Source organism: Clinocottus analis, unplaced genomic scaffold (assembly GCF_023055335.1).
Source record: "Clinocottus analis isolate CAN_PGR_092001 unplaced genomic scaffold, fCliAna1.0.p SCAF_13, whole genome shotgun sequence".
Taxonomy (NCBI): domain Eukaryota; kingdom Metazoa; phylum Chordata; class Actinopteri; order Perciformes; family Cottidae; genus Clinocottus; species Clinocottus analis.
Window position 1 is genome coordinate 4,954,880 of NW_027175854.1, and position 26,581 is coordinate 4,981,460.

Below are 26,581 nucleotides of genomic sequence, written 5' to 3' on the forward strand. Positions count from 1 at the left end.
TTCTGTCTCCCCACATAGTTGCGGTCCCAGGTTGGTGAGGGTCGCTGTCTGTCCCTAGACTGTTCAGAAAAGGCCAGAGACCAGGCTGTGCGAGTCCTCAGGCACTTCAATGTCCAGCTCACTCCCAGTGATATATTCAGCCGCTGCCAGGTAAGAAAATTCACGCTGCTTCTGAATGTATTTTTATTGAACAGTTCATTTTAAAAAATGAATATAAATCTCAGTTGTTACAAATTTTTTTTGTACTACTTTTTTAAGTAACACCAGTAAAGTAAAACAGGCAAAAACAAATCATTACATATGTACAATATTTTTATTTAGCACAAGCTCCATTTCCGTTTTATGCCATCAGCTGTTTAGACACAAGAGCTTTCAATAAAAAAGAGGAAAAGGTTTGAGTTCCTATATCAGTGAGAAGTACAAGCAATATGAATACTAAGCAATATTTCTTTGGTTCTAAAAAACTGCAGAGTTTTTTTCAGTTCCTGATATCTGGGAAAAAAGTTGTGATGTTGTGTGTAATACTAAGAAAAAGGGGAAGAAATTAATATATGTTATGGGGAAGAGAGGCTTTAAAAAAGAAGTAAGTTTTGTTTAACTTTAATTGCGTTGGTGGTTAGCCAAAAATGGTCTCAACTTTTACTGCGAGGATGAGGAAGGAGCTTGAAGTGGAACTGCTGCACCTTCCTGTTGAAGTTGGCCAGTTGAGGCTGTGAGGTATTCTTGGCATGGCCAGACTCTCGGGGTGAGATCAGGAAACGCTGAAAGGGATTTCATGTCCCATATGGCCCTAGAATGCCTCAGGGACCCCAGGAGGAGCTGGAGGTGCATGCTGAGGAGGAGGATGTCTGGGTTTATGTTGTTCAGCCTGCTGCCACCACAATCTGGACTTGTGCAAGTGGTGGAAAAATAAGGGATAAATAGCTGGATGGACCGAATGAGTGGGCAGAATGAAACACTGTATTTCTCTAATGTAACCACTCGGAAACCAGGATGTAAACAAGTTAAACCTGGAGGAGAAATTAAACTGGATCCTTTCATTTTCACATTCTTCTTTCCTTAACTACAGAATTGTTGTTACTTGCATACGGATACACATAATTGTGCAATACTCTACATACTTCTAATTCCTATTTGATGATGTTTATGGAGCCTGGAGTTTGTTAATCAGCTGGTTGCCACCAATCAATGTTGACAATACGGTACATGACCTCTAGATATCTCCATGGGTGGCTGTTTAGGGAAACCTGTGTGTGTTTTGACGGTGCTGTTTGTGTGTCTGGGGAGGCGGTTGTGATTGGGAGGGGGTATCTTTGCAGGACAGTTTCTAAACTTGGGTGTTCTTACTGGTCATTCTGGGGGACTCTAAATGTGTCAAGATACACCACCGGGTGCATTTGGCTCAAGATGTGAAAAACCTGGACCACCTTGATGATGCAATGATGACGTTAACACATACACAGTGGCCAAATGGTCTTCTGCCTTTCCCTATTTATTGGTCACTCCGGACACCACTTCAAGGCAAAGCCACTTTGATATATTATGGCTCAAGAAAGGCCAAATGTGGTGTTATTGCATCATAGCTTTCCCAGCAGTTTAGACGGCAAACCTGAAAAACCTTTTGTCGTAGCATGTGGGTAATATTTTCCAACCTCAACCTGTCCATAACTTTCACTGTAAGACTAATTCATGGAAATAACAGATAACTTAAAAAGAACCTACCTTTTGCCTTTTCAACTAATGAATGACAGTTTTCTGGAATAAAATTTTTGTAGATTCTCAAAAAATATCTCGACGTACAATGTCTTGAAGATGCAGGCTATAAAATACAATGTGAAGTTCATATTCAAATTTTGTTAGATTGTGTATTTGTGAGTTTTAGAGGGTTTCACCCCTGGGGGCTGCTCTGTGGCCCACCCAGGCGAAGTTAACCCCTTTGTTGTCTGATTGTAAAGCTCTCTGATTAGCAATGGATGGGTTAGTTTCTCTCGCTTTGTCTCTGTTTCTCCCTCTTGCACATACACCACTGATCAATATCATGAGGAAAGGGATGTAAAAAAAAGACAGGAAAGAGGAGATTAACCACAGACTTGTGTACGTGTGTGTTAAGGTTGTGCAGGGAAAGGGTTAATGTTTGTCTCTGTGTATCAATAGGTGCAACAGAGATTTTAGAGGCATAGGAATGTGTGTCCACTATGGAGACCCCAAGAGGGAAAAGGAGATGGAGAAAGGCCTCCTATTAAGTTTGCCCTTGTCTAATACTTGCATGTACTTGAGTACAATAAGAAACACTGGAGTTTTTTATGATGCAATCAAATACACCCGTTTCTGGTTTGTAGCCAAATTAATAACATTTTTGATAGAAAATGACTGATTGGTTCTTCATGAAGTCAGTAGCAGGTTAAAACTTTTGTTGTTCAAAAACATAGTTGCTGAACAAATTAATACTTTTAGCTCAGAAGAATATAGCTTTATCACTCGCAAATAAATGGCATATTGACTTTAATAAAACAAAATATATAAATTTGTAGTTTACTCGCAATGTATACATTTGGAAAAAATACCTAAATAAATATATTAAGAAATCTAAATTTGACTGTGTCCAGATGTTGACTTGTGTCACAGTATTTAACAAAGTCTGTAGTCTTTCATTTTCATCCGTGTGGATTCCTGCAAGGGGTTGGGTAACCAGGTGGATTTGGCTATTGCTCCATTACGGTTTCCTTATTCAGCTATATCCTATCCCTACTTTAATCCTGCTGCATCTATACTTTCCATGAACACAAACACAAACACACACACACACACTTCCGTTGGGCTTCCGTTTCGTAGTTTCATCAGATGTCCCATACTGGCCTTTTATAGACATGTTGAGATAGCAGAGATATCCTGAGAGATAGACATGAAGCCAGCCACACACACAAACACACGCACACACACACACACACACACACACACACACACACATACTGCATTTAGTGATAGGCATACAATCATCAACGGCCAAACTTATAAACACACACACCTAGAGTCACCTCCGTATACCTTTACACACAACAGTTGAGAGCACACAGACCCGGTCAGATGCACACACTCAGAATCATTCGTAGACACTATTGCAGCAGAAACGCTTGTTTCCCACGCACCAGACTACTGGGGAAGTGAAAACAAGAGCAACAGGAACCGCCACACCATGAGAGGGAGGGGTGGGAGAGATGAGGGTGCTCGGGAGAGGGAAAGGGGAGGGAGGGAGGAAAAGAAGTGAGACTAGAGGTGATGGCAGGGAGGTAGAAAGACCGACATGGAAACGGAACGGCAGTGAAAGCCAAAAAGGAGACAGTTGGTCAGGTTTAGGCATGTGGGTCAGAAATGTACGAATTGTTTTACTTATCAGAAGGTATCAAATAATAAACACCAAAGTTAATTAACATGTTTCATGCCACTCCCCAACTTTTTCATATGACAATCGCAAAATTGGTATTGTGCAACTCAACAGAGATAAGAAGAAAGCAAGATGACTCACTCCTTCGCTGGTTGCATCATCAGCTTCAGATGTGTTATTTTTTACTTAAAGTTCAAAGTGATTAACTTTTGATTTATGCAAGCGAGATGCCAGATTTACTCGCCCGTCTTGGTGTTTTACTTGCACTGGTTTAAGCGGGCAATCCTTATTGTTGACCCCTGTAGAGGAGAAAGACAAAAATAACACAGAGCCGTTGAGACAGAATTACAGAGAGATTGTGCGAGAAAGTCTGAAATAATCTGTGTGTGTGTGTGTGCAAGAGAGGCGAGTGTTGGTTGAGTGAGGAAGAGCGAGAGGAAGAGAGAGTGACTGGGAAAGGTGGCATTAAAGGAAGAGGAGGGGTGAAGGAGGCGATAGAAAGACTTGTTGTCTGTCCTTTGATCTACAAAGAGAGCCGCGGGCTGAGAAACAGGAGGAATGTGAGAGGTTGAGACACGTTTAAAGTTACCCTCCACTGGCTGTGTGTGCACGTGCGTGTATATTTGTGCATGTGAGGGAAATCAGGTTGATCAGTATCAGATTGTACGTATGCGTTAAAATGCAATAGAAAACAGAAGACCCCTTTTTTTCAACTCATAAGTTCTCTCATCTTAATTCATGGCTGTCATTAGGTTGCACATTCTGCTATCATTTGCAGATAACCACAAATGTGCACAGTGGTTTCCCACAAGCCATGAAACCCTGACGTACAGATATATAAACCTGTACACATGTTGTGTGTCGAGAAGTGCATTTCAGCTCTGTGGCTTCATTTGCATTTGTGTGCCATCTCTGGGCATGTACCGTTTTTCGTGGTGACAAAATAGGTTTTGTGTGTCCCGCCGTTTTCCCCCTCTCCCTCCCCTCTCCGGAGACGCGAGGGGCGCGACAGAGGGAAGGGGCGTGGGGGGGGGCATTCCATAGGCACGCCAAGACATTCCGAGGGAAACCATCCCAAATATTTCCCACTGTGTGTGGCGAGGGCTTCGTGTCTCCTGTTACACACATACGGTTCCAGAAAGTACTAAAAGCGAATACACACACACGTTTGGTGAAAGCGCTGCTCAGACACAAACACTCTCTCCGGCACACACACATTCAGATAGTTAGTGGGTGCAGTTATGAGAGACTGATGAGCAGCCTGAATGTCTTTTTGTCTGGAGGGCAAAGGGCTGTCGCTGTGTCTGTCTGATCCAAATCAGTAAAGGCCATTGTGACTGTTGTGTCACTTCATTGTGTTGAGTTTATGAATAAGATTCATAAACTATAACTAGATATTAAGCTTTCCCTTTGCTGCTCAGAGCTGTAACTTTTTCTGTGGAATGGAACGTTGACTCTTTTGAGTTATAGTTCATCAGTTATATGAAAGTGTTCCCAAATGCTTCACTGGAAACAGTCTCAAGGAAAGGGGAATAGTGGCTCACACTAATTAAAAAGTCCTATGCAAAGGTAAATATAAGTCACATTTATTATAATATACATATTGGATATACATATTAGGTCTGGGTGATATGGTTGGAATCTATTTAAATACATTTGCTGATGGAGATATAGCATAAATAAATACAAGATCACATATTGTAATAATCATATAATATAAACAAACTGATAGTAGTCAATTGTGTTGCAGTGTTATACCTTACATGAGGTCAGGTGAGGTAGAGGTATGTCATCAAAAGATCATATCACAATATGCTGAATGTTGCTAATTGATAGTAACACGATAAAAACTACTGTGCATGTTGTGCATGTCTTAACAAAATACTTCTCCCACAAAAAGACCATTCGTATACAAATCACTCACCCTGTGTTACCTTGAGTGCTTAAAGAAATCTTTGTGTTTCTCGCACGCCTCAACAGTGAACGAAGAATCAAAAACAAAGAACGATGTTTAAAGAAAAAGTATTTAGTTGGAATGTGAAATCACATTGTTTTAATGATTAGGAATCCTTCTTAAGATAAACGCATGGATACCAACATGTGATAGCTGCACATTGTGATTAGTCTGCTGTTAAATAAATGTTGATATTGTGAGAAGCAGAGCAGTTTTTGGGGGGGAAATGGTGTGAAAAACTATTTGCAGCGTGAAACCTGTGAGATGCGTCTTTAGTGTCCCTGACTCATTTTTAAGTTGACTCTCATGGCTGACAGAGCAGACACAGATAGATAAGGTGGAAGATGAGCCATCACTTACCCAGCATCTGGTCTTTATGAAATCTAGTCAGTTCCCTTTTTTTTCCCACAGTCTAGTTGGCCCCAGGATAGAATAGCGATGCAATGACACCTGTGTGTGCGGGTGCATGCGTGATATGTATCTGCATGCTTGTGTGTGAATTTGTTACTTAAGCACCACTGAGGCTTCTCTTGCCGCTCAGAGGGGCGGATGAATGCGTGTTAGGTTGCCTTTTTTTCCTTTTAGAATATTTAATTACACATCTAGGAATCATACATGAAGAGATCATTTGTTCAGAGGACAGTTTTCTGCTGCTCCCAACTGTATGCATGTATCACTTGATCACACAACACAGGTATTTTTGAGCTCCACTTAAATGTAACATGTTGTTGATTAGGCTTGATAAGTAGCCTGTCAATCATATATTATTATTATTTATTTTTTTACAGTTGCGCCATTGTAAAACCAGCAATGGAAATATATGCCAATTTAAGCACCTCTATTGTGCAATCTGTATATTGAAACATGTTCAAACAACATCTGTTTCAACTGCCTAAAAGAACAGGTACACGGAAAACGGCATTGCTTTTCACCATTTGAATATACTGTGAACGGTGTTTTTAACATTGACCTTCTGTTCTACAGATGTGGCCGTAGTATTTCTCTCTCTCTCTCCGCTTCCAATCTCAGTCTTTTCTTCGCCTCCCCACTGTGTTGTACTACATCTTTTCACTCCTGTTTGGTTTCTTTACCCTTTTTTTTTAGTTTATACACAGCCTTCATGCCAACACAATTGTGCCTGATTTCAACACACAGACAAACACTATCTTTGAATCTATGATTCACATTCAGGTATCAGGTTTCATGTATCAACATTAATATCATATAATAACAAAAGAATAGACTTTCCATTTGCGGTCTCTTGGCGGGTACTCACAATCTTCTATCATATATGCATATCACAATTTGTATGCACATCACAATAAGCATTTACCTTCTTATAAGACACAAGGCCATAATTGTATAAAAACATAGATTTTACAGTAACACATTATTTCATACAACATTTTGCTCTTCACATATCCTTTTTCCATTCTGCCTCACCTTCTCTGATCCCCCTATTCCAATTTACCCTTTTTTTCACCCCAACATTGCTCCCTCTTGGTATCAGTTTCTCCGTCTCACCCTCTACTTGCTCCTCTCTCTCTCTCTCTCTCTCTCTCTCTCTCTCTCTGTCTCTCTCTCTTTCTCTCTCCACCGTTCTCACCCTGCCTCCCGCTCCACTCCCAGTCTCACTCTCCTCCGTTTCAGATTAGCCAAGGCGAGGAATCCGGTGCAGCCGGCAGCTGGAATGTCCTGTTTGTCTTGCTGTGTGTGTGTGTGTGTGTGTGTGTGTGTGTGTGTGTGTGTGTGTGTGTGTGTGTGTGTGTGTGTGTGCGTGTGGTGTGTGAAGTTGGTGAGGCTGGTGCTGCTTTTTGATGTGTTCCATTGTCTGAGAGCCAAGCTGCTTCCTGCCCCTGCTTTCCCCATAAGCCCGAGAGAAACAGAGAGGAGGAAAAAGAAAAGGGAAAGAAATTGAGGGAATACATTGCAGGGACAGGTTGAGATGGCGAGAGAGAGAGAGAAGCAAAAAGGTGGAATAAGAGGGAGAAAGTAGAAAGGCGCGATGGGGGGTAGATGGCTTGGAGGATGAGGGAGGAAGTGATGGAGGGATGGAAAAGGGAGGAAGAGAGGTGAGAAGGAGGGAGAGAGAGCTTCAATAGGGCTTTTCCTCCAAACACCAATACAATGAAGTAGTGCGTAATTTCCCATGTCCCCCACACCCACACACAGAGACACACACACAGACGCACACAAAGTTTCTCAGTGGTGTTATAGCTGTATTCCCTATATTCAGCCAATTGTACTTGAGTGTTTATAATTTTTCTCTCATGCCTGAGCTGTTTCTGTGGTCTGTGTGTGGTCTGTAGACAGCACAGGCAATTCAGATACAGAGAGGATGAGAAATGATAAGGAAGAATGAGCATAACGGTGTGATGAAGATGTGGCAAGAGAGGCAGAGGAACACAATGTCTGTGCAGCAAGAAATGAAAAACGGTTGCGGAGAAAGAAAAATCCAAAGGAGAATAGCTCAAAATTACATTTGCGTGCATGCTGTGCATGTGGTATATTTCCCTGTGAAAATGTGGACGTGCATAAATCATTCAACATGTGTTTTTGTGTGTGTGTGGTTATGTGTGTTTGGCGTGTGTGTGTGTGTGTGTGTGTGTGTGTGTGTGTGTGTGTGTGTGTGTGTGTGTGTGTGTGTGTGTGTGTGTGTGCGAGCGAATTGCTGGCCGGTGGAGGGGTTTTGACGGGACAGAGCAGAGCATTCCTGCTGGGTGGTGATGTCATGAGAACTAGCTCTCCGCTCGCAGACAGACAGCCCTGTTTATGTTCCCCTCCAGAGGAGAAACCACACTGTGTGTGTGTGTGCGTGTGCGTGTGTGTGTGTGTGTGTGTGTGATAGAGAGAGGGCATGAATGTGTGTGTGTGTGTGTGAGCATGAATGTGTGTGTGTCTGTCTGACTGCGTTATTGGCTCATGGGGGAGGTGGGGAAGCTGAGAGGCACTCGAGAGGGTCTACTTTCCCCTGCCGCTCAGGGAGAGGGAACCACTTACTGATGCCTTCCTCTCAAACATACACGGAGAAAGAGGAAGTTTCTCATGTTTTTCAGAGTACAGTAGCTGCGCAGCCAGACCTCGCTGCGCAGAGTGATATTGCCCTCTGCGTCTAAATAGTCTCCTTTGCGAGGCAGAAATTTTTGCAGTGTAATAACAAAGCTTTGGTCAGCAAATGACAACAGTACCAAAAAATGCATTATTGTTGTTGAATTCTTGGCAAGTATGTGCATTTATTAGGTCCATAAATCAGGCTGAAACCTTAATTAGGGCATGCCGAGTGCTGCAATATATGATACCATTTGCAAAAGTAGGTCAAAATCTGTTGATTAGAAATTACAAAAATAATTGTGAACAATTGGGTTAAAGCCCCTAAAAGCGTGTGAACCCATGTAACTATCTTGCTAACAAACTATCTTGTTGCAAATAAAGATTACCCACAAAATGTGCTTCCACCAATGAGACGGAAATCAAGTAGGTAACCGTAGAAACATTTTGTGGGAACTAGCTTCAGCAATCGTGTTTTCCTCTCCCAGACACTGCTGGTGTGATTGTCTTTGTGTCTGTGGTCATGGTATAATGGTTTCCCTTGCGATAGTGAAATGTGATCTTCGGTCTTTGCAGCTTAGTGAATCATAGATCATTCTCCCACACTCAACACGCTGTGCAACATAGCAAACCATCCATACTCATTCTGCCTGCGCTGCACACAGCGAGGATGATAAAGAACTCTTGTCAGCCGTGCTAATACCTGCCAGTGAGAAATAGCTGAGAGGTTTAGGGTCGTTATTATCACAACCCTGTGGCACACGGGCCCACTTTAGTAGCTTGGGTAACTCCTCCACATGCAGTCATGCTTTAGAGGCAGCCATCCTTGCTCACATGTGATATTACAAATGGGTCCTTTTGGCAGAAACCCAATTTTTCTTCTTTTTTTTGTACCTTCTATTTTCTGTGACTTTCAAGAGAGAGAATAACTTGATTGTAGGTTTGAGCCAAGAATATGAGGGTTACATCAGTTTGTCTGGAGGCAAACCACTTTACAGGCTAACATGGAGCCAGTCTTCTGTTTACTGATTGATTCAAGACTGCTTATTACCCTTTTGTTGACATTCTTCCAAATTTGAAGTTAGGATTTTATTTCTTTTTAACTACGTGACAAAACTGCATTGTTGCACCCAGCTCTAGGGTGCAAAACTAAAAGTTTACGATTGATATGCATATTTTCCCATGTTTAAGCTGTTGTAGGCATTTTATTGTTAAAAAAAGACAATATCTGAGAATAAAAGATCCCTCGTCCTCAGCTGGTGCTTACAGTAACAGCTTAAAGGAGTTCTAGGAAGCGAGTCATGTTATCCTTCCCTGCTGTGTTTTGCTAATGTTAGGTTATTAACTTCATAATTTTAGCTACCTTTCAGTCCATGATTGCTGCCTCTGTTTGTGATGAATGCGTGTGGTCTGTTGTGCATGTGCTTAGAGTCACACAAGAGTAGGGGTATTGAAATTCTGTGGTTGAATGTGTCTTCCTGTCTCCTTGTTTATAGAGTTTCGTGACGATATGATTGGCGCTGGGTGTGCCTGCTTCAACGTATACAGGCATTGTGTGTACGTTGAAGCAGGCACACCCAGCGCACAGCAAGCTAACCATTTTGAACCCAGCTGGATTCTAACATTAAGTTAAAGCTGTCCCTCTGCTCTAAGGCTTCTTACATTCTTCTTAATGACTCATTTGAAGAAGTGATTCTCCAATATTGGCACCATCGTTAAGAACGTAGATAAACTAACAGATCAGCGTTCACTTCAATCCATCACTTTTGGACAAATTTCCTTCGAGGTGTTTATGATACTGACAATTTGTAAACTCTGGATTGGTTCTATTCAGACGGCAGAACAAACATGGCCGGGAAGGGTAGCACAAGAGGAGATCCACTAGTTAATCCTTTATGAAAGTGGGTAACCAAATATACTTATACATGGTAAAATAAAATCTATGTGCAGGAAACACTGGTGTGTGCAAAACGTATACTTTCTGAAAAGCAAGCGATTCTGATCCACAGGAACCATAAGCCCTGAATGTAGGTTTATTTTCTAGCATCAATCAAGAAGTGATTTACTCTTTTAGTGCCTCGTGAATGTGTTAAACGCAAATGATGGGATAGAAAACCAGCAAGGTGGGAACTTCTGACCTACGCAGCTTTACAACAATAACCCTGCACTCTTTGTGGGGTGAGTTTATTTTTCAGACACGTGTGTGTGTGCGCAGTTTCCGAGAATGAGTTGTGTAAACGATTCAATTTAAACCTCATGGAGACAGAGATAATAGATAATAGATGGTTGTCCCCTCCCCGCCCCCCACATAGTCTGTGGTTTGTATGTGTGGATGCTCCTGGAATATGCAGGGTTTTTTTCTCTTGTCTCTGATGTGTGGACCTGCGTACATCACCACTGCAACTCTGCTTTCACAGTTTATGTTCTGGGTGTAGGTCTATACATTCTGTGAACATTCTTTAAATGTCTGACTTGCGTTCGCATCTAGTGGTACTGCTTGTACGTGCATGTGTAGGTCTTCGGAATGTGAGACTCGGCCTTAAAACTTTTAACCTAAGTCTTGTCGTGGTTCTTCCCAAAGCCTGCGGTTTGCGTGATGTGATGCTATCAGGAGGTTAGAAGTCTGTTTGCTTTGGGAGCTGCAGGCTTGGCAGGCACACACACGCACGCACGCACACACGCACTCACGCACACACACAAACACACACACACACACACGTTCTGTGTTTTGTTCTCTTTTCCTCCTCTGTTACTCACAGAGTCAGATTAAAGCAAAAGTCCTTGCTGGTGGGAATGGTCACAGCCAGGAACCTTCTCCCTCCCACCTCCCCACCTCAGGGAGCAAAGAGGTAGACGGCTGGAGAGGTCAGGCTGCTTGACCTGGAAAAGGCCTGAAAGAGCAAAAGGGGCTGTGGGGATAGATAGCTGGATTGATAGAAATCGGAGGAGAAAAGAGGCGCGAGAGAGTACAGAGAAGAGATAAATGTGGTGAAAACAACAGAGGGAAAGTAGGAGAAAGAAAAAACGGATGGATGCTATAGTTTAGGGTTTGTAAGCCTATGATACTCAATTCAATACGCGCCAGGTGGCCTGACAACCATTTCTAATTCGCAATGGCATTTAGTTTTGTACTTTAGTCTAAAAAAAAGTGCCACTGTGCTTAAACAAGCATACAATTACAAAAACAGCTTGTTTACAAAAAGGAGTGCCAGATGATACAGAGGTCTGGGTCCAGGATGTCTTTAAATTCTAAAAATGCCATGCAGTTGCAGCTATTAAATACTTGAATGAAATACCTAATTTATCTATAATTATAGACCTTGTATCAAACCTTGTCCTTATTATGAACTTATCAATGTAGTTTATAAGTTCATTTGAAAAAAAATGTTTTTAGAAAGATGAGTTATTTTTTACTCTTCATCCTTGTATTGATAAATATGATTTATGTTACCCCCCTTAGCCTTCTTTCATATTACAAAATAGTCCCCTGGGCAAAGCAAGCTACTGAGAGACACGCAGGATATAAATGGGATGGAAAATTTGACCCAAAGTAGGTAAAAAAAAAGAAAAATGATGATGCGCAACTTGCGTCTTTTCACCATTTCCTCCTCCTCCCCTTTCAGGCCAGTGTCTGTTTCTCACAGGAACTGCAGTCCAGCATTTTAACTAATGTCATGGAGTCTGAGAAGTATGTTTGCATGTGTGCAGTTTTGCCAATGCATCAATACAAACATGCCAAACGAGTATGAGCAGTTTTGATACATTGTCATAGTATTTATTTGTATTTTCTAACCCTCTTTTTTAACTGTGATGTTGTCATTGGTGGGAATCACATCTCTGACATCCTTCCATATTTTCGAATGTCAAAAGTACATTCACAATGAAAAATCCTATGATACCAAATACACATAATCAAATTAATAAAAAAAACAAAGGTACAGATAAATGCAATGAGATGATGAACATGAAGAGTGATCATGATTTAAAAGAAAAGTAAATATGAAATTGTGACATCACAATCAAGATGTTTCATTGACTGAAGTGAAACCTCCCACGCCCGGATATTTGTTTAAAGTTACCATTACTATTTGCTAACATGTTTAATGTTCAAATACCAATCATTCCAGTCATCTCACTTTTCACTTGTATAAACTTTTAGACTAAATGCTTTGTTTGTGTGCTCTCAGAGGTTGATGGTTGTGGGTGATACTGGGTGTGTGATGTTGTAATATATTAGTGTGTTGTTAGGGTGTGAGTGTTTGTGGTTACGGGTGTAGCCTTTTTGCGTAGGACGCTTGTGTCTTAACTGTTGGACCATTAAAAGTGTACGTACGTGTGAGAAGGAAAGCTCACGGTACGTCCCACCAACTCAAATCAAATTGCCGTATCCATTGATCAATTAATGTTGCAACTCAAGCCACCCAGCGTCCCCTTTGTGACGATGGAAACCAGAGGTGACTGGAGTGCCTGAGTACCTGTCTGTCTGGCTGATCCCATGGACCTCTGACACACACACACACACACACACAGGCCTCCTTGGATGCAGCAGCGAGCCCTTTCTTTCTTTCTTTCCCTCCATTTTCCTGCTGTCTATTTTGGTCAACTGGTGGCCCGTTCCCACAGTGCTGCTGTTCCCATGGTTATCGCCGCGGAGATAGCGAATGGGGGTTGGGGTGGTGGGCTTGACAGGGAGCGGGAGAGACAGCGTTGCTCTGTTCGAGGAGATAGGGGACTCTGTGGCTGGAGGGGGGCGAGGTGGGGTGGATTGGGGTTGGGGGGGTGAAGTGTATGGGGTTGAGAGTGTGTGTGATGTGTAGCTCCCATGAACATCACAGGTGGCCCGTGGGGATTAAGCCAATGGGATCTCATTAGATTCACAATTTAAATTTAATCTGTGAGTTGATATTCATATCTTCAATTAAAAACATATGTCGTGTGTATTTTAAGGCATCCGTCATATTTGATGTGGACGATGCAGACTTGCAGATACTTTTCATGATGTGCGGTCAAAATAGGCCTCAGATGTGGACATAATAATGTCTTTCTGACCTGATGTGAGACTTCTTTCTGAGGGTAGATGCTACTTAGCTTAGGTGGGGTGCGAAAAAAGAGAGGTGGCAAAGGAAGTGGAGGGGAATGGTAGGAGCCAGGACCTGGGAAGGGGTGAAGGGGGGTGAGGGCAAGCGAAAGGAGGGAGCAAGGGAGGGGTGCGGGTGGGAGTGCGGGGCTCAGAAAGAGGGACGGATTCAGTTCCCACACTTCTAATTACTGTGTCACTGGAGACTGAAAGGGGACTGCCCCTGGCCCTAGGGAATTTGCTGGGACCGGTCGCAGAGAGGGAGCAGCGGTGGAGGGAGGGAAGGGGGCAGAGGAGCGGAGGAGGGAGGGAGGGAAGGAAGGGTGGAATTAAAGAGGGTGTATGACACAGGAACTCTCTCCATCGTCCTTTCTTTTGGTTTTACCTCATTGCATTCACACTAGAGGTGAACCCCTCTACTGCGAGTCCCTTCCCTTCCTCTGCGCTAATACCCCCCAACCTCTCACCTCCGACCCACTTCTCCTCAACCTTCCCTTACCCTCCTCCACCTCGGTCCTCTCTTTCCCCTCAGCCTTTGTTCGCTATCATGTACTGCTTCCTTTTTACCCCTGCACCCCTTTTTTTTAACCTCCCCCTCTACTTCTCTGCGTTTCTATTGCGTTCTTCTCCCATGTCTCCTATTGACATGAACAAGGCTCCCAGAGACTCTTTGATGTGAGTTTGAACACACACACACACACACACACACACACACACTGTTGTCTTATTCTGCATCATTATTGCCACTTAACCCCAAGCCTGTTTGCTCTTTTATTTGCCTTTACCTCACCCTTCCATAGCCTGTCCGATGTAAGTTTTGTGTGCATGTGTCCTGATAGTATATATGATGATTCTAAAAGCCATGGCCACATCACTACGTTTCCATTTTAAAATGGATATCTTTTGCTCTATCTTCTGAGTGTCCACACTAGGCCGGAGTTTTAGAGCACCAAAAACGGTTGAGTTTAAAAATGCTCCAGAGGACGAATACGTTTGAAAGCTCTGGGGTTACCTCCTAGTGTGGACGCATACGTTTGGAAACGATGACGTAGCAGTCCCAGCGTGTCCTGCCCTGATTTATCATGCCTCACGTGACCCTTTTCCGGAAGGACACAAACAACAACAGCCTTTATTCTGGGATCGACTACCAGTGGTTAATTCAACATGGATAACCGATTACAGGCACTGATGACCTTGTTTTCTAGACTAGCAGCTGTTGTGCAGTTACATTCTGCATTTCATAATTCTGCTCCTGCCGACATGCGGAGGAGGCAGCTGTTATTGGCGCGATTAGCGAGCGGCGTATCCAGTCCTACGAAGCGGACGTATGAAGTCAGTTTGCGGCTTCGAGGAAGGCAATGTACACTAAACGGAGGCCTTTTCCTTTTCTTATTAATGCGTATTTTATTTTGAACAACTATTGTGAAGTCCACACAAAAACTGTCGAGGAACAAAAGCATGAATTGCTCTCCATTACAACAGGGACTTCATTCACCAGCAGAGCGACCAGTGTGAGAACAGCGAAACCAAGAAGAAATCAGTGAGAGACGTGTGTTGATTTATTGACCAATAATCTAGTTAAACTTAGATTTAAGTGTTCATTTTAAAGTAAAGTGTGTGGGTGTGGGGGACATGGGAAACACTACTTCATTTTATTTGTAGGAAAAGCCCTATTAAAGTTCTATTGTGAAAAATATAACTCCTTACGAATTTGTCTGTTTGAGTTTAGAGAGGAAGATTTTAGAAAAAGAACCTAAGTATCAAGCACCACCTTTCATTAGTAAAGGGCACGATAATAATCTACTTCCTGTTTACACCGGTACCCGTATGCATGTATGTGAATAGTTATGTGAAATTTGTTTTCAGGCGTTTTAGTTTGGAGATAATTTCTTAAACGATGCCAAAGTATTGGTGCGGATGTAGCCTCGTAAGACAGACATAGACATAGTGGGTGTGTCTGTCTGTCTTGGTCCACAAGCTCAGCGGTGGTTTGATAACGGTTTGAAGCCGTAATGATGTGTCTATCTTGCTCAGCATCTCTCTTTATTGTCTGGTGGACCAGTTGCTCATTTGTGGTCCCTGTAAATCACATTGTCACTCTGCTTAGTTCCCGTTTTTTACAAGACAAACATCAGCTTTGTAAGTATGCACAGACGTTTTCTCTTCTTGAACCCATTTACTGGTCAGCTGAAATATTGAGCCAAATTGTATGTGGGTTTATGGTGCGAGTTAGTTGTAAGGAACCTTAGTTCTTAACCTCAGCTAAATGCACCTATTGGGAATTTCATGCTTATTTAAAACTACTAATGGCCCATAATGAATTGGATAAAAAAATATATATATTTGCTCTGGCAAACAAATGGACCTTGTTTAAGGTTGTAATCATACAATGTGAGCATGGAAGCTTAGTGGGTACATATTAACTAAATAATCTAAGTTAACAGGTCTGTTACAAGCCAACGGTGCTCTCAACCACTTCTCATGGTCTTCATTCAGCGCAAGAGCCTGAGGATGACTTTAGTCACGGAATAACGGGTGGTCATATATGGAGGGGACATCGTAACTCCTGGGTTTGGGCTTTGCATACGAATGGTCTCCTTGATCTTTCTCTGCTAAGTGTTATTGTAAATATGTCAAACACCCCCAGGATTGGTTTACCACTGGTCGAGTTTGTAGTGGCTGGTGGATCTTGTCCTAAAATGGGGTGTCTCTGTCCACATGTTTGTTGACGTGTACAGTCCAAACTTACAGTCCAAGGACATGAGCAGATAAAAATGTGTGTCACACAGACGCATGCAGAAACTGTAAATTGCTGCATACTGCTTGGGGTGTTGTTGCTGTATCTGAAATTATTATGCACCAGATGATGCAACTATTTGCCCACAGAATAGGACAAAGTTGTCTCCCTTCATCTGCCCACTTACTCATCAGATGGCAACAAAATTAAAGGCCATATTTGTTTCATAGGGCTCCTGCCTAGCTGCTTCATAAATAAGAGACATGAAGAAAATAAACCAACGCCCACCTGTGTGAATCTGGCCATCGGTGTATGCCTCAAGCTGCAGAGTTAGCCAATTAGACGGTCACCCAGTCTGTAAAATGAACTGTGGGCACCCCAACCCAAAGCTGACACCTTGTCAGTCAAAAAGTCATGTGAGAGTCTTTTCCTCTTCGTTCCCTGATAGCTCTTCACGAGAGGACAGAGCGGACCAACAGTGGCAGCCACCACTGTCAATATTTATCGTGGATGAATCACTCTGCATTACAATAACATTCCCTGCATGCCTGCATGCCTTTACATCAGAAAGAGCTGAGGTAAAAAAAGGAAAAGTGAGCGAATGGGTGAAGGGGGGGAGGGATGTATTGGAAGTACTGAAGTATGCGCCAGCAGCGATAAACGTTGAGCAAAGGAATCTGCCGATGGCTCTCCCATGACCGAGGTGTGTGTGCGTGTGCGCGCAGATGAAGTTCAGGTCGATGGATTCAGGTTGAGTGGTTGGAATTTCAGTTTGATGTGTGTGGGTGTAGTGACAGTTTAAGAACTGTTAGCGCATGTCGAGGAAAGCTGTGCATGTCGTAATGATATTGGGTTGAATGGGTGCATTGAAGGCACAGGTGGACATTTGGAGCACCATGTCTGCCTCAAAAAGACAAATGCTAACAGTTGCAGCGATGCTTTATTTTTGAGACGCAGTTGTCTTTAATGCACATATAACAGCACAACACCCACCATCTGTCTCCTCAACAAGGGTGCTTTCTCAATGAAAACAGGCTGGGAAGGATCACAGGGTTTGTGGCGTTTTCTCTGTGTTCAATAGGTTGTGAGAACAATTGAGAGTACTGTTTTAATTCATGTATGAAGTAAAGATTATTTATGACTTCTCAGGCTAAAACCAAAGAATGGTGACGTGTTTCTTTAGCCTGTGTAACTTAAGGCAATTTCTCATTTACAGTTTCTTTCAGTGAGCCTTTTGTGGTGTTTACTATCCACATTCCAAAGTCACATTATGAGGATGGATTTATAGTCATTTGCGTTGCTACAAATGTCAGTTGGATTTTGAATGACTTTTCCACTGTTTGAGTCTTTGGTTCATGTATACATATAATTAATGTGAATTAAGATAATTACACATCTAGAAAGAGATCAGGGATCCTTGGCAAGTTTCATGTGATTAATGCTGCAACTGACGATTATCGTCATAATCACCATAGCTGTGGTTTACATTCTTGATTAATCAATTAACCATAACAATTATGTTGTCTAACATCCAAAGACATTCAGTTTATTTTATTAAAATACAAAGAAAAACGAGTAATCCAATTGGTTGCTACTGGACACATTTGTAATTTTTGCTAAATAAACAACAAAATAAACATTGATAAATCCAGAAATCGTTACAGATACATTTTCTGTCAAATCCATTATTAGACTTATCGTTTTACCTTTGGCCGGTCAACCGAACCCGACACTGACATTGGAATCGACCGCTACAATTGAAAAGCACATTAGGGCAAGTGTTGAATGTCATGTGCCACCCAACACATTGTCCCTCCAACTTAGAATGTTTAGTCTGGCTGTTTTCATTTCAACTCATAATCCAAAAAAGCAACATATCAATAGAGGCTGGCTGGTTGTTTAATCCATCTTTTTATGTTTCCGAGATGAGCTGTTTTCATCCCTCTTCAAACCCCACTGCCCAGCGAGCAGCATTGTCAACGGACCTTTTCACTACGTTGTTCTCCCCGGCTGTTTGGCTTAAACCGGCCCCAGCTATCCGGCGTCTCAAGAGAGAGAAAAAAAGGGTACTTGGAGATGGAGAGAAAGGAGGAGGTTAGAGGTGAGCGACAACTAGAGAGAAGGAGATTGAAGGGAACACTGGAAGGGGGTAGATGGAGTTTCAAGCAAGACATGGAGCAAGAGAGAAGACATAGGTGCAGTGTAGAGAGAGAGCGAGCGAGAGAGAGAGGTCGAGGTTGAAGGTTGAGTGGGTAAAACCCAGAATGAATTGACTGTGCCAAGCCAAGGGAAAGCATTAGTGCTATTTGTGTGACGGCTAGACTGTTATCTGCTAGACTCCAGACTATTATCTTCTTCATTACCCCTTTTAGTAAGCTCCAATGAAGAGGGAACTAAGGGGCGAAAGAAAAGGCAAAAATGTTGAGGCCAAGTGAAGGGTGAGAAAACGGTCGAAAGTGGAAAACAACGTTGACGGGAGAGAGAAACTAAAAGGCATTAAGCAGGAGTTAAACAGACTGAGGGAGCGGGACTAACCGAGCAAGGCAAAGGTTCCTCTCCATATTCTGAATGGCAGTGACATGAATGCATCGCTGTGCCACATCCTGTGTGGCTACTGATGACCTGTCACAGCTTTTAATGCATAATTAGAATGGGATGGTACGAATAAACAACCAATATAATACATTTCACATGGTATTTGACCTCAGTAAGTAAAGTTTATTTACCTTGCATTTATCACAGAGAAAGGTCACAAATGCTGTACAGGAGTCGAGAACATATAACAAAATGTAAATTAAACCAAATTGACCATAACAGGAGTCAACAGTTAAGAAAGCATAATGATATACACATTAAAAGACTGTGCAGTAAAATACACAATAAAATGAATAGATCAAACAGATAAAAAGCCAACCATTACGCAGTGTTGTAAATAATATATCCTGTTACTATATACATATCGTGTAAAAAAAGGACAAATATACTTTCATGAACATATAAATAAGTCAAAGTACAACCACTTCAATGATGACAATCTTACTGTAGATGCAAGTAGAGGCTGCATTATAAATTTAGGACATTTTACTGAGAAGAGGTTAAAGCATAATATAAAGGAAAATAAATAGATTTAAACTCTTAACCTAGTAGTTCAAAAGGAAAAGTTATTATTGCCAATAATAAATGGCTGTTGGTGCACTAAGGTCCCTGGTCCTTAAACCCCCAGAGAAAAATAAAGAGTAGAGCACAAGGGTCAATTAGGTAGTGTTGAAATAATAAAGCCACTTGACATGGAGGCCAGAACACATCTGTCTCAGGTGACTTGAAGTCCACTGAATTTGTAATGAATGCAGGCCAATTTACATTGAATGTAAACTAAATGTAAATTGTCCTGCATTCATTTCAAATATTGTTGCATTCCTGCATCACATTCTAATTAACAGCAGGTTTTCACAGTCATAGTTTTTGCACCACAACTGGATGCAACCCTGGGAAACTCAAAGGAAGACATAATGGGACTTGCAGGTAAAATGAGCGGGTGAGTCAGGGGAAGAGTGTGCGCGTGTGAGAGAGTTGCATGTGTGTTTTTACATCTTCTGCATGCCTGCGAAGTAAGTGTGAGTGTATATGTTTGTTCATGTGTGCAATGAAGTGAGTCAGAGGAAGGTGTGCGTGATGTCAAGCCCAGACAGGCTGTGCTGTGGTCCAAGTTCAGGTTGCTGTCAGGTGGTAATGGTTAGTTAACAGCGCTGGTAATTACCTCAGACTGTTGGGCTGAGACACTGGCCAGATACCCTCAGGATACTGTGGGAAAGTACATGTGTTTTGGAGGTCACTGCAGTGTTTCCCCTCATACTCCTGCTGCAGCAGAAAAGGGGCACTGCACCAGGTGTCTAGATACAGTATGTACAGGAAGGATTTTCTTTTTAAAAACTGCCTGAATAGGTTCTTTCTTGTTGACCTAACGTGTTGATTAATTACATTTCCCAGTGTTTTAGAGGAATCCCATCTCTCTGTTCATTAAATTGTGCACTTTATTTATTATATTTTTTAGTAAGCCACTTTTTGTGTAAATTCCGATGAACAATAGCTCTGAATTTAGATTTAGATTTTTTTTTTTTCCAAGGGCAGTTTTAGTCATCTAATTTCACATTTTTGGCTGCATTTCAAAATGTTATGGTGTCTGAGGGATACAAAACAATTATTTCCTTTAGTTTTTTTTAACATAGAAACGGCCACAAAATGTTAGACCTAGTTTAATCGTAAGATGTTGCAGCTACTCGACCTCTTTTATTTACAAATCAATGCTTTTATGCCTTCCAGTAGCTTTTATCAGTAGAGAGAATGTCATAACTCTCTCTCACCTCTTTGGTCAAAAGCATTACATCGCCGATCGCAAACTTGTATTCAGACTTCATTCTCCACTCAAACATCCCTCGATTTAATGATTGACACTGACATGATGTCAGAGTGTTAAACGAAGTAAGATGTTTCCACTCTTTCTGCTTCCGTCTGCTCAGCCAAAGAAAATGAAAAGTCACTTTGCCACAGTTTACATCCGCAAGTAAAAATCCATGTGTGAGATTGTCAAATGTTGAACGGTTAACAAGTCACCTAGCATGACCTTGGGACCGTGTGGGAAAGCAGAGGGAAAAAAAGCCAGTTAGCGTTTCCTTACTCATCATTTTTATGGCAGTATGAGGCTGCTTTTTCCAGTTCAGCGTGCCATCTACATCATTTCACATCGGCAGCAAAACGTTATAACAGAATGATAGGGAACAAAATATGGCAGAATGTCCAGGAGGACGATGGGAGCAAACAAAGAATCTCTGAGGTTTTCTTGGAAAGGACACTGAAGTTTATAGAGAAAATGTACTTTTTCTCGTGTGTTGTGTATATTCTTCAGACTACATCAACCTTGAACAGTGGAATAATGTTTTTTAAACCTCAATTTATATTATCAAATGTACACTGAGCCTGAAAAGACAACATTTAAAGGTAAATGACGGTGCAGTTTTTCCTCCCCTCTCGCTCTCCTTCTCTCCAGTTCCCACGCTGCCCCTTACCTGACTTACCACAATTTGAATCAAATCACTTGTGCCCAATTGGTTACTCTGACCATGTGACCTACATCGCCCCTAAAAGCACCGCCTTTTGAGATTGGTCGAGGATTTTCCCATGGGAGCTGCCGTGTGTGTGCGTGTGGGTGTGTGTGTGTATGTGTGTGTGTGTGTGTGTGTGTGAGAACGTTAGGGAAAAATCTCCCACCCCCCTGCCTCCTTCTTCCCCCTCCCTCTCTTTCCTACCTCCTCTCCACTATCCCCCTTTCTCCTTTTTTTCCACCACCTCCCATCCTTTGAAACACAGTATCACACTTTAGATAGCCTTTGTTGTCACGCCGAGGAGCATTCTTTCTCTGGCGCGGCCACACGGAGTGTGAGAATGCAGGAGGTTCCCTGAAAAACAGAGAGAACAAAAGACTAACAGAGTAAGAAAATGTAGCAACTTCCCAAAACTATATGGAGTATGATACAAAATAAGAAAAACTCTTCAATTTATGTTTGATTATTTCATTTTTAGTGTCCTTTTTGATCTTAGGACCACGACATAAAAAATAAAAAAAACCTGGTGAGAACACTGACTTATTGGGAAATATCATTTGTTCGCAAATGCAGTCGAACTTCGAGGGGAAAAAAAACAATATCCGTGCAGCTTGGTCGGTACTTTCAGTGCTGTGGGGAGAAGCTTTTGAGTCGCGGTCAGAGAAGACATGCATCCAAAAGACGCATGTGTTCAAAACACAATTAATTACATAACATTGTGAACCAGTTGCATGCAGCAATTCTCCAAAAACCTTTTCCAGACTGTGGTGACTGACATGTTGTGCTTCTTGAGTATCACAAACATGATTATTCTCCTGTGTAAACACGCCAAACTATGATGGGTTTGACATCCCTGTCAGTGTAATAATGCTTTCTGTTTTGCTAGACATGCAGGAGCTGCAGAGGACGCACCTTCATACTTTGTTCGTCTTCAGCTCTCTGTTGCAACTGCATGACTGAAAAGTCCAGTAGTTAAGTACTGTGGAAAAGTCATAACCTTCAGCATGCCAAAAACAGAAAAATATCACAGAAATTAGTTGATTCAACCGGGTTTCAAATCTTAAATGAAGGCCATCTGTGTTAAGTCACCATAAAACCTCCCCACTGTGACCAGGCTCGTTTTGTCACGTCCATTTTCATGAGAACCGTGAATGCATATCTTTTAATATCACTATAGTAGGTTTTAACGTCACTGCTGCGTCTCTCATTATGTATTTTCTAACGTTGCTTGATTTTACTTTCTTCAAAAATGTCTTTGTTTGTATACACTTGTCTTATCGATCTCCGCAGGATCTTTTGCATTCTTAACAAGCTGCATTTTGATTAATTATAGATGGACCTACTTCCATCTAGGTTTACGTGTGTGTGCGATGCTGTGCGTGTGTGCCTTGCCTGTCTGTGGCTTAGCCTTGAGAGTTCAGTGCAGGTTCTGGCTTGCTCTACTCTGGGAAACTTTGAGCTGAGCAAATAGCTGGGTCTGTTTTCCTGGCTGTCGCCACACTTCTATGTGTGAGCCATGTGTATGTGGTGCATGTGCGTGTTTGCGTGCGCGTGTACGTGCGTGTGTGTGTGTGTGTGTAGGGCAAAATACAAAAGAGGAAAATACGGAGTGCACTGACAGAGGGATGCTCCTCATTCCCACAGACGACAGGAGATGACACCTCTGCTGTTCCCACACCTCCACTGTCTAGCCGCTCTCTCCTGTCCCGAGCTCACTTACCACAGAGGCAAACACCCCTCTGCATATGCACACAGAGGAGGGGGACATAGGGTTGCGTTTCTGAGTCGCAGTCTTCATTTAGGTTTTTCTGGATGAAGAGAGAGCAAACTGGCTTGAAGCGAGCCTGTCAAGAATCTTGCTTTGTGAGGTTTGATTTACAGACCACCTCTAAGTGGAATGCTGTTTGCTGGGTGGAGCTCAGGTGTGTTGACAAGGCTTTTAGCACTGACATGCTGTCAGGATGGCTTACAGACGTGTGTGTGTGTGTGTGTGTGTGTGTGTGTGTGTGTGTGTGTGTGTGTGTGTGTGTGTGCGCGCGCTCGTAAGGGCCGGCAAACAAGAGGTCACTAATGTCCCGCCGGAGAGACCTTTACCATGGAGAGTCAGGGCAGCACGGACATGTGAACGTTACTGAGGCGTAAACGCTGTCCACACTCACACACACTGATCGGATCTTTCTGTAACACTTAGCCCCTTTCACACCAAAGCAACTACGAAGGAAGATGTCTGTGTGAATGTGTCAACTTCACCTTGTTTCAACGAAGGCGTGAAACCTTTCGACAGGTGAACTCTGGTCACTGTTGTTCTTAAAGTTAACCTGCAGTTTCTCACCCATTGCGGCTTGACCTCCATAAACAGATTCTGGTATTTTAGTATTGGAAGCGCTCTGGTTTCCGTTTGTAGTCGGGTCGTTCTTAAGAAATCAGGTTTGAGCAGGCTTTAGTTGAATGCAGGTAAATGTACACATTTACCTGCCGAAATGCAATCTTGGAACACGCCCACATCATGCATCGATGGGTCAGGTGTGCCGAAGTGAGATTGTAGGCAGAGTTTTAATTTTCGCCTTTCAAACCTTTTTTCCCACACAAACTAATAAGCCTGTCACTTTTCATGTGCTCAACCAAGCGCACCACCGTAAAGTCCTTGGAAGGAAGATTGCCTAAAGAAATGTGCAGTTTTTTTTCCTATTTGAACGGTGTTATTGTGACTCCCGTCTCTCTATGACAGATTATCACCTTGCCTTCAGGCTGGAGCCGTTTTGGAACGACTATATGTGCCTTTGCCTTCAGACGTCGCCCAACTAGTTTCTTTCAAGCATAACCCGGCCTTCGCCGTATCTATAGCTTCAGATGCTTTGCATGAACTCTGACATGTTGACATGCCCGTGACCATTAGTTTACTCTTCATCTAATGTGAGGAGATAATTTTTTCAGGCTGCAGCATGTCTAACATATTTCCTCCTGTTTTACTCCTCTTGCTAATGACTGTTTTTATCCGTTTGTCCAGGCGTGTAACAGTGATCAGTATGCAGCGGTGCCCAGAAAGGACATGGTCAGGATGCTGAAACAGAAAGGTCAGTCAAACATCACCATCACTTCTTACGTCTTTGGTTTAATGTCCTTTTGAAATTGGTATGGCTCTCCTTACTTAATTCATTAGATGTCTGTATATTTTGTTTGTAGGATTTCTGCAGGGCCAGGACAACATTGATTACACACAACAACAGGAAGAGGAGAAGCTCGGTCGCATTCTGACCCCGGGTGTGACCCCTGAAATCCCCAGGTATGTTCAGTGTCAATGGGCCCCCCTTTCAGGGCTGGACCCCGACACCCTGACCTTTCCCGGAGGGTCACCCGTACAGCTCCACGCCGTGCCCCCTGCCCTCCTGCCGAGGATATCGCTCTTCTATGTCTGCACCAGATGTGGCAAGGTGTTCTGGGAAGGCTCTCACTTTGGCCGTGTCCTCTCCATGTTTCAGGATGTCTTACACATTACAGACGAGGACACTGAAGCAGCTGCGGCTGCACAGCAGAACTGACATTTTGTCGAGCTACTGCACTTTACCTGACCTCAACTATTTCCATAGGAATAATTTACACTTTTAGAACTGAGTATTCATCAAATCAAATTGCATAATGTATTTTCCTTTTCTAATTGACTTGATAAAAGTGTAATAAGAGGCATAAAGACTGAATTCATCTGACGAGAGAGACACCAACTTCAAAACTTTTCGAAAAGATTGGATTTTCTGTTCAGCATCTGGTTTTAACATGTATCATCCCACAAATCAAACTTTAATACTCTCAATAGTTTTCAACCTTTTGTGTTTAAAGTTTTAAGTTTAAAGCTCAGTGAACCAAAGACGGGTCAAGCTGTGATTGAGTTGTGACTTGGTAATTTTTGTTGTTGATCGTATTCACTGTTCTACCACATTCATGGGGGATTTTTTTGTTTGGATTATATTGAGATTGTTTAAATTGTTACTCAAGGATTTTCCCCTTACCACAAATTTCATCTTATCATCAAACTATTAAGTTTGTTGCTATCTTATTTGTTCTGTTATTTTATTGATTTTAAAGTTGCTGGGTCAAGTTCTGTGGAATTTTTTAGCAGTCTTTGGTACTGTATATTTACATTCTCTGTGATTTCATCTGTATCATTTTTTTATTATTTAGCTAAAAGCTGAATATGTGGGAATAAAATGCTTTTAATTTCATGTGTTAATCTGTCCCATTTGTTTCGGGCAGAGTGCAGGTATTTTATAAATTCACAGGACGGGTGGTAAAGGATCAAGAGAGGACGGCATGAGCATCAACACTGATGTCTGTCAGGTGTAACAGTGACAGTGTGGGGGTTTGTGTCCCGAGGCTGAAGAGCAGGCTGGTCACAGAGTAACCCAACACACACACACACACACACACACCGCCTGAATCTCTTCACATTTTCTCATACCTTTTTATTTACAACTCTCCTCCTGTGCACTCCACATTGGATTTCTCTTTTGGCAGAAAACAACATCGCATAAAAGAGTTTCAAGGGATCTAATGTGGAAAATTATGCAATTAAATATGTTCTGGTGTTTTGTTCATAGCATGCATCAAATTGAAACTATTGGAAGACTGTTTACACTCATAAAATCTGAAGAAACCATAACCACCGACATATTTTCACTTGATTTAATTGATCACTTAACTTGCCTCACAAAGCCACAGTAACTTCCAATGACAGGTCAGACTGTGAATCACTGAGGTAAATGTGTTTTCAGTGTGTTTGAATCACAGCGGCTGCAGAAGGAAGTCAGAGATTTGAACCTCCGGATGATTCAGTGACCCTGGACAATGATTAACATTTCCTCAGAGCGTTTAAAGTGAACGCATGTCTCCAGAACACACACACAATAACCTAAACTACCATGAATATGGAATTTTCAGATGTAAAGTCTTCAATGTACTAAAGCTGAAATTCTTGGTCCACTAACTTCCCAAGCTGTCAGTTTACAGCAAACTCATCTGCTGCCAAATCTTAATCAAAGCAAGTTGTGGAATGAGAAGTTACTTTGGAAAGAGGTGTTATCTAACCAAATGATTGTGGAAGAAGAGAACAATTTTAACATCACACGTGTGAAGAGCAGGTCAGGACCTCAACATGTGAGTAATGGAACACCCTCTACCACATTGTATAACCTTAGGTGCAGTTCAAAATGAAGGATTTGGGCTTTTTGTTGCAGTAAGTAAGTGATAGTAATGCCGTTACCTCTGAGGACTTCATGAGTATTGTCACTTC

The 26,581-nt window shown here is 42.2% G+C and overlaps 1 protein-coding gene across 2 annotated transcripts in view; it reads left to right on the forward strand.

The window, feature by feature from the left end:
- The window catches only part of exd3 (exonuclease 3'-5' domain containing 3), a 37,338-nt gene extending 11,851 nt beyond the window's left edge, over positions 1-25,487 (forward strand). The window contains exons 19-22 of one of the 2 annotated variants that reach the window (XM_068574127.1): positions 19-150; positions 24,305-24,371; positions 24,481-24,580; positions 24,777-25,487. In XM_068574127.1, the coding sequence (XP_068430228.1) occupies positions 19-150; positions 24,305-24,371; positions 24,481-24,580; positions 24,777-24,903 (426 nt within the window). In that variant the 3' untranslated portion in view covers positions 24,904-25,487. Of the gene's footprint in view, positions 1-18; positions 151-24,304; positions 24,372-24,480 lie in introns of both variants that reach the window. The other variant, XM_068574126.1, reaches the window with a different exon arrangement.
- Positions 25,488-26,581: the final 1,094 nt, after the last annotated feature.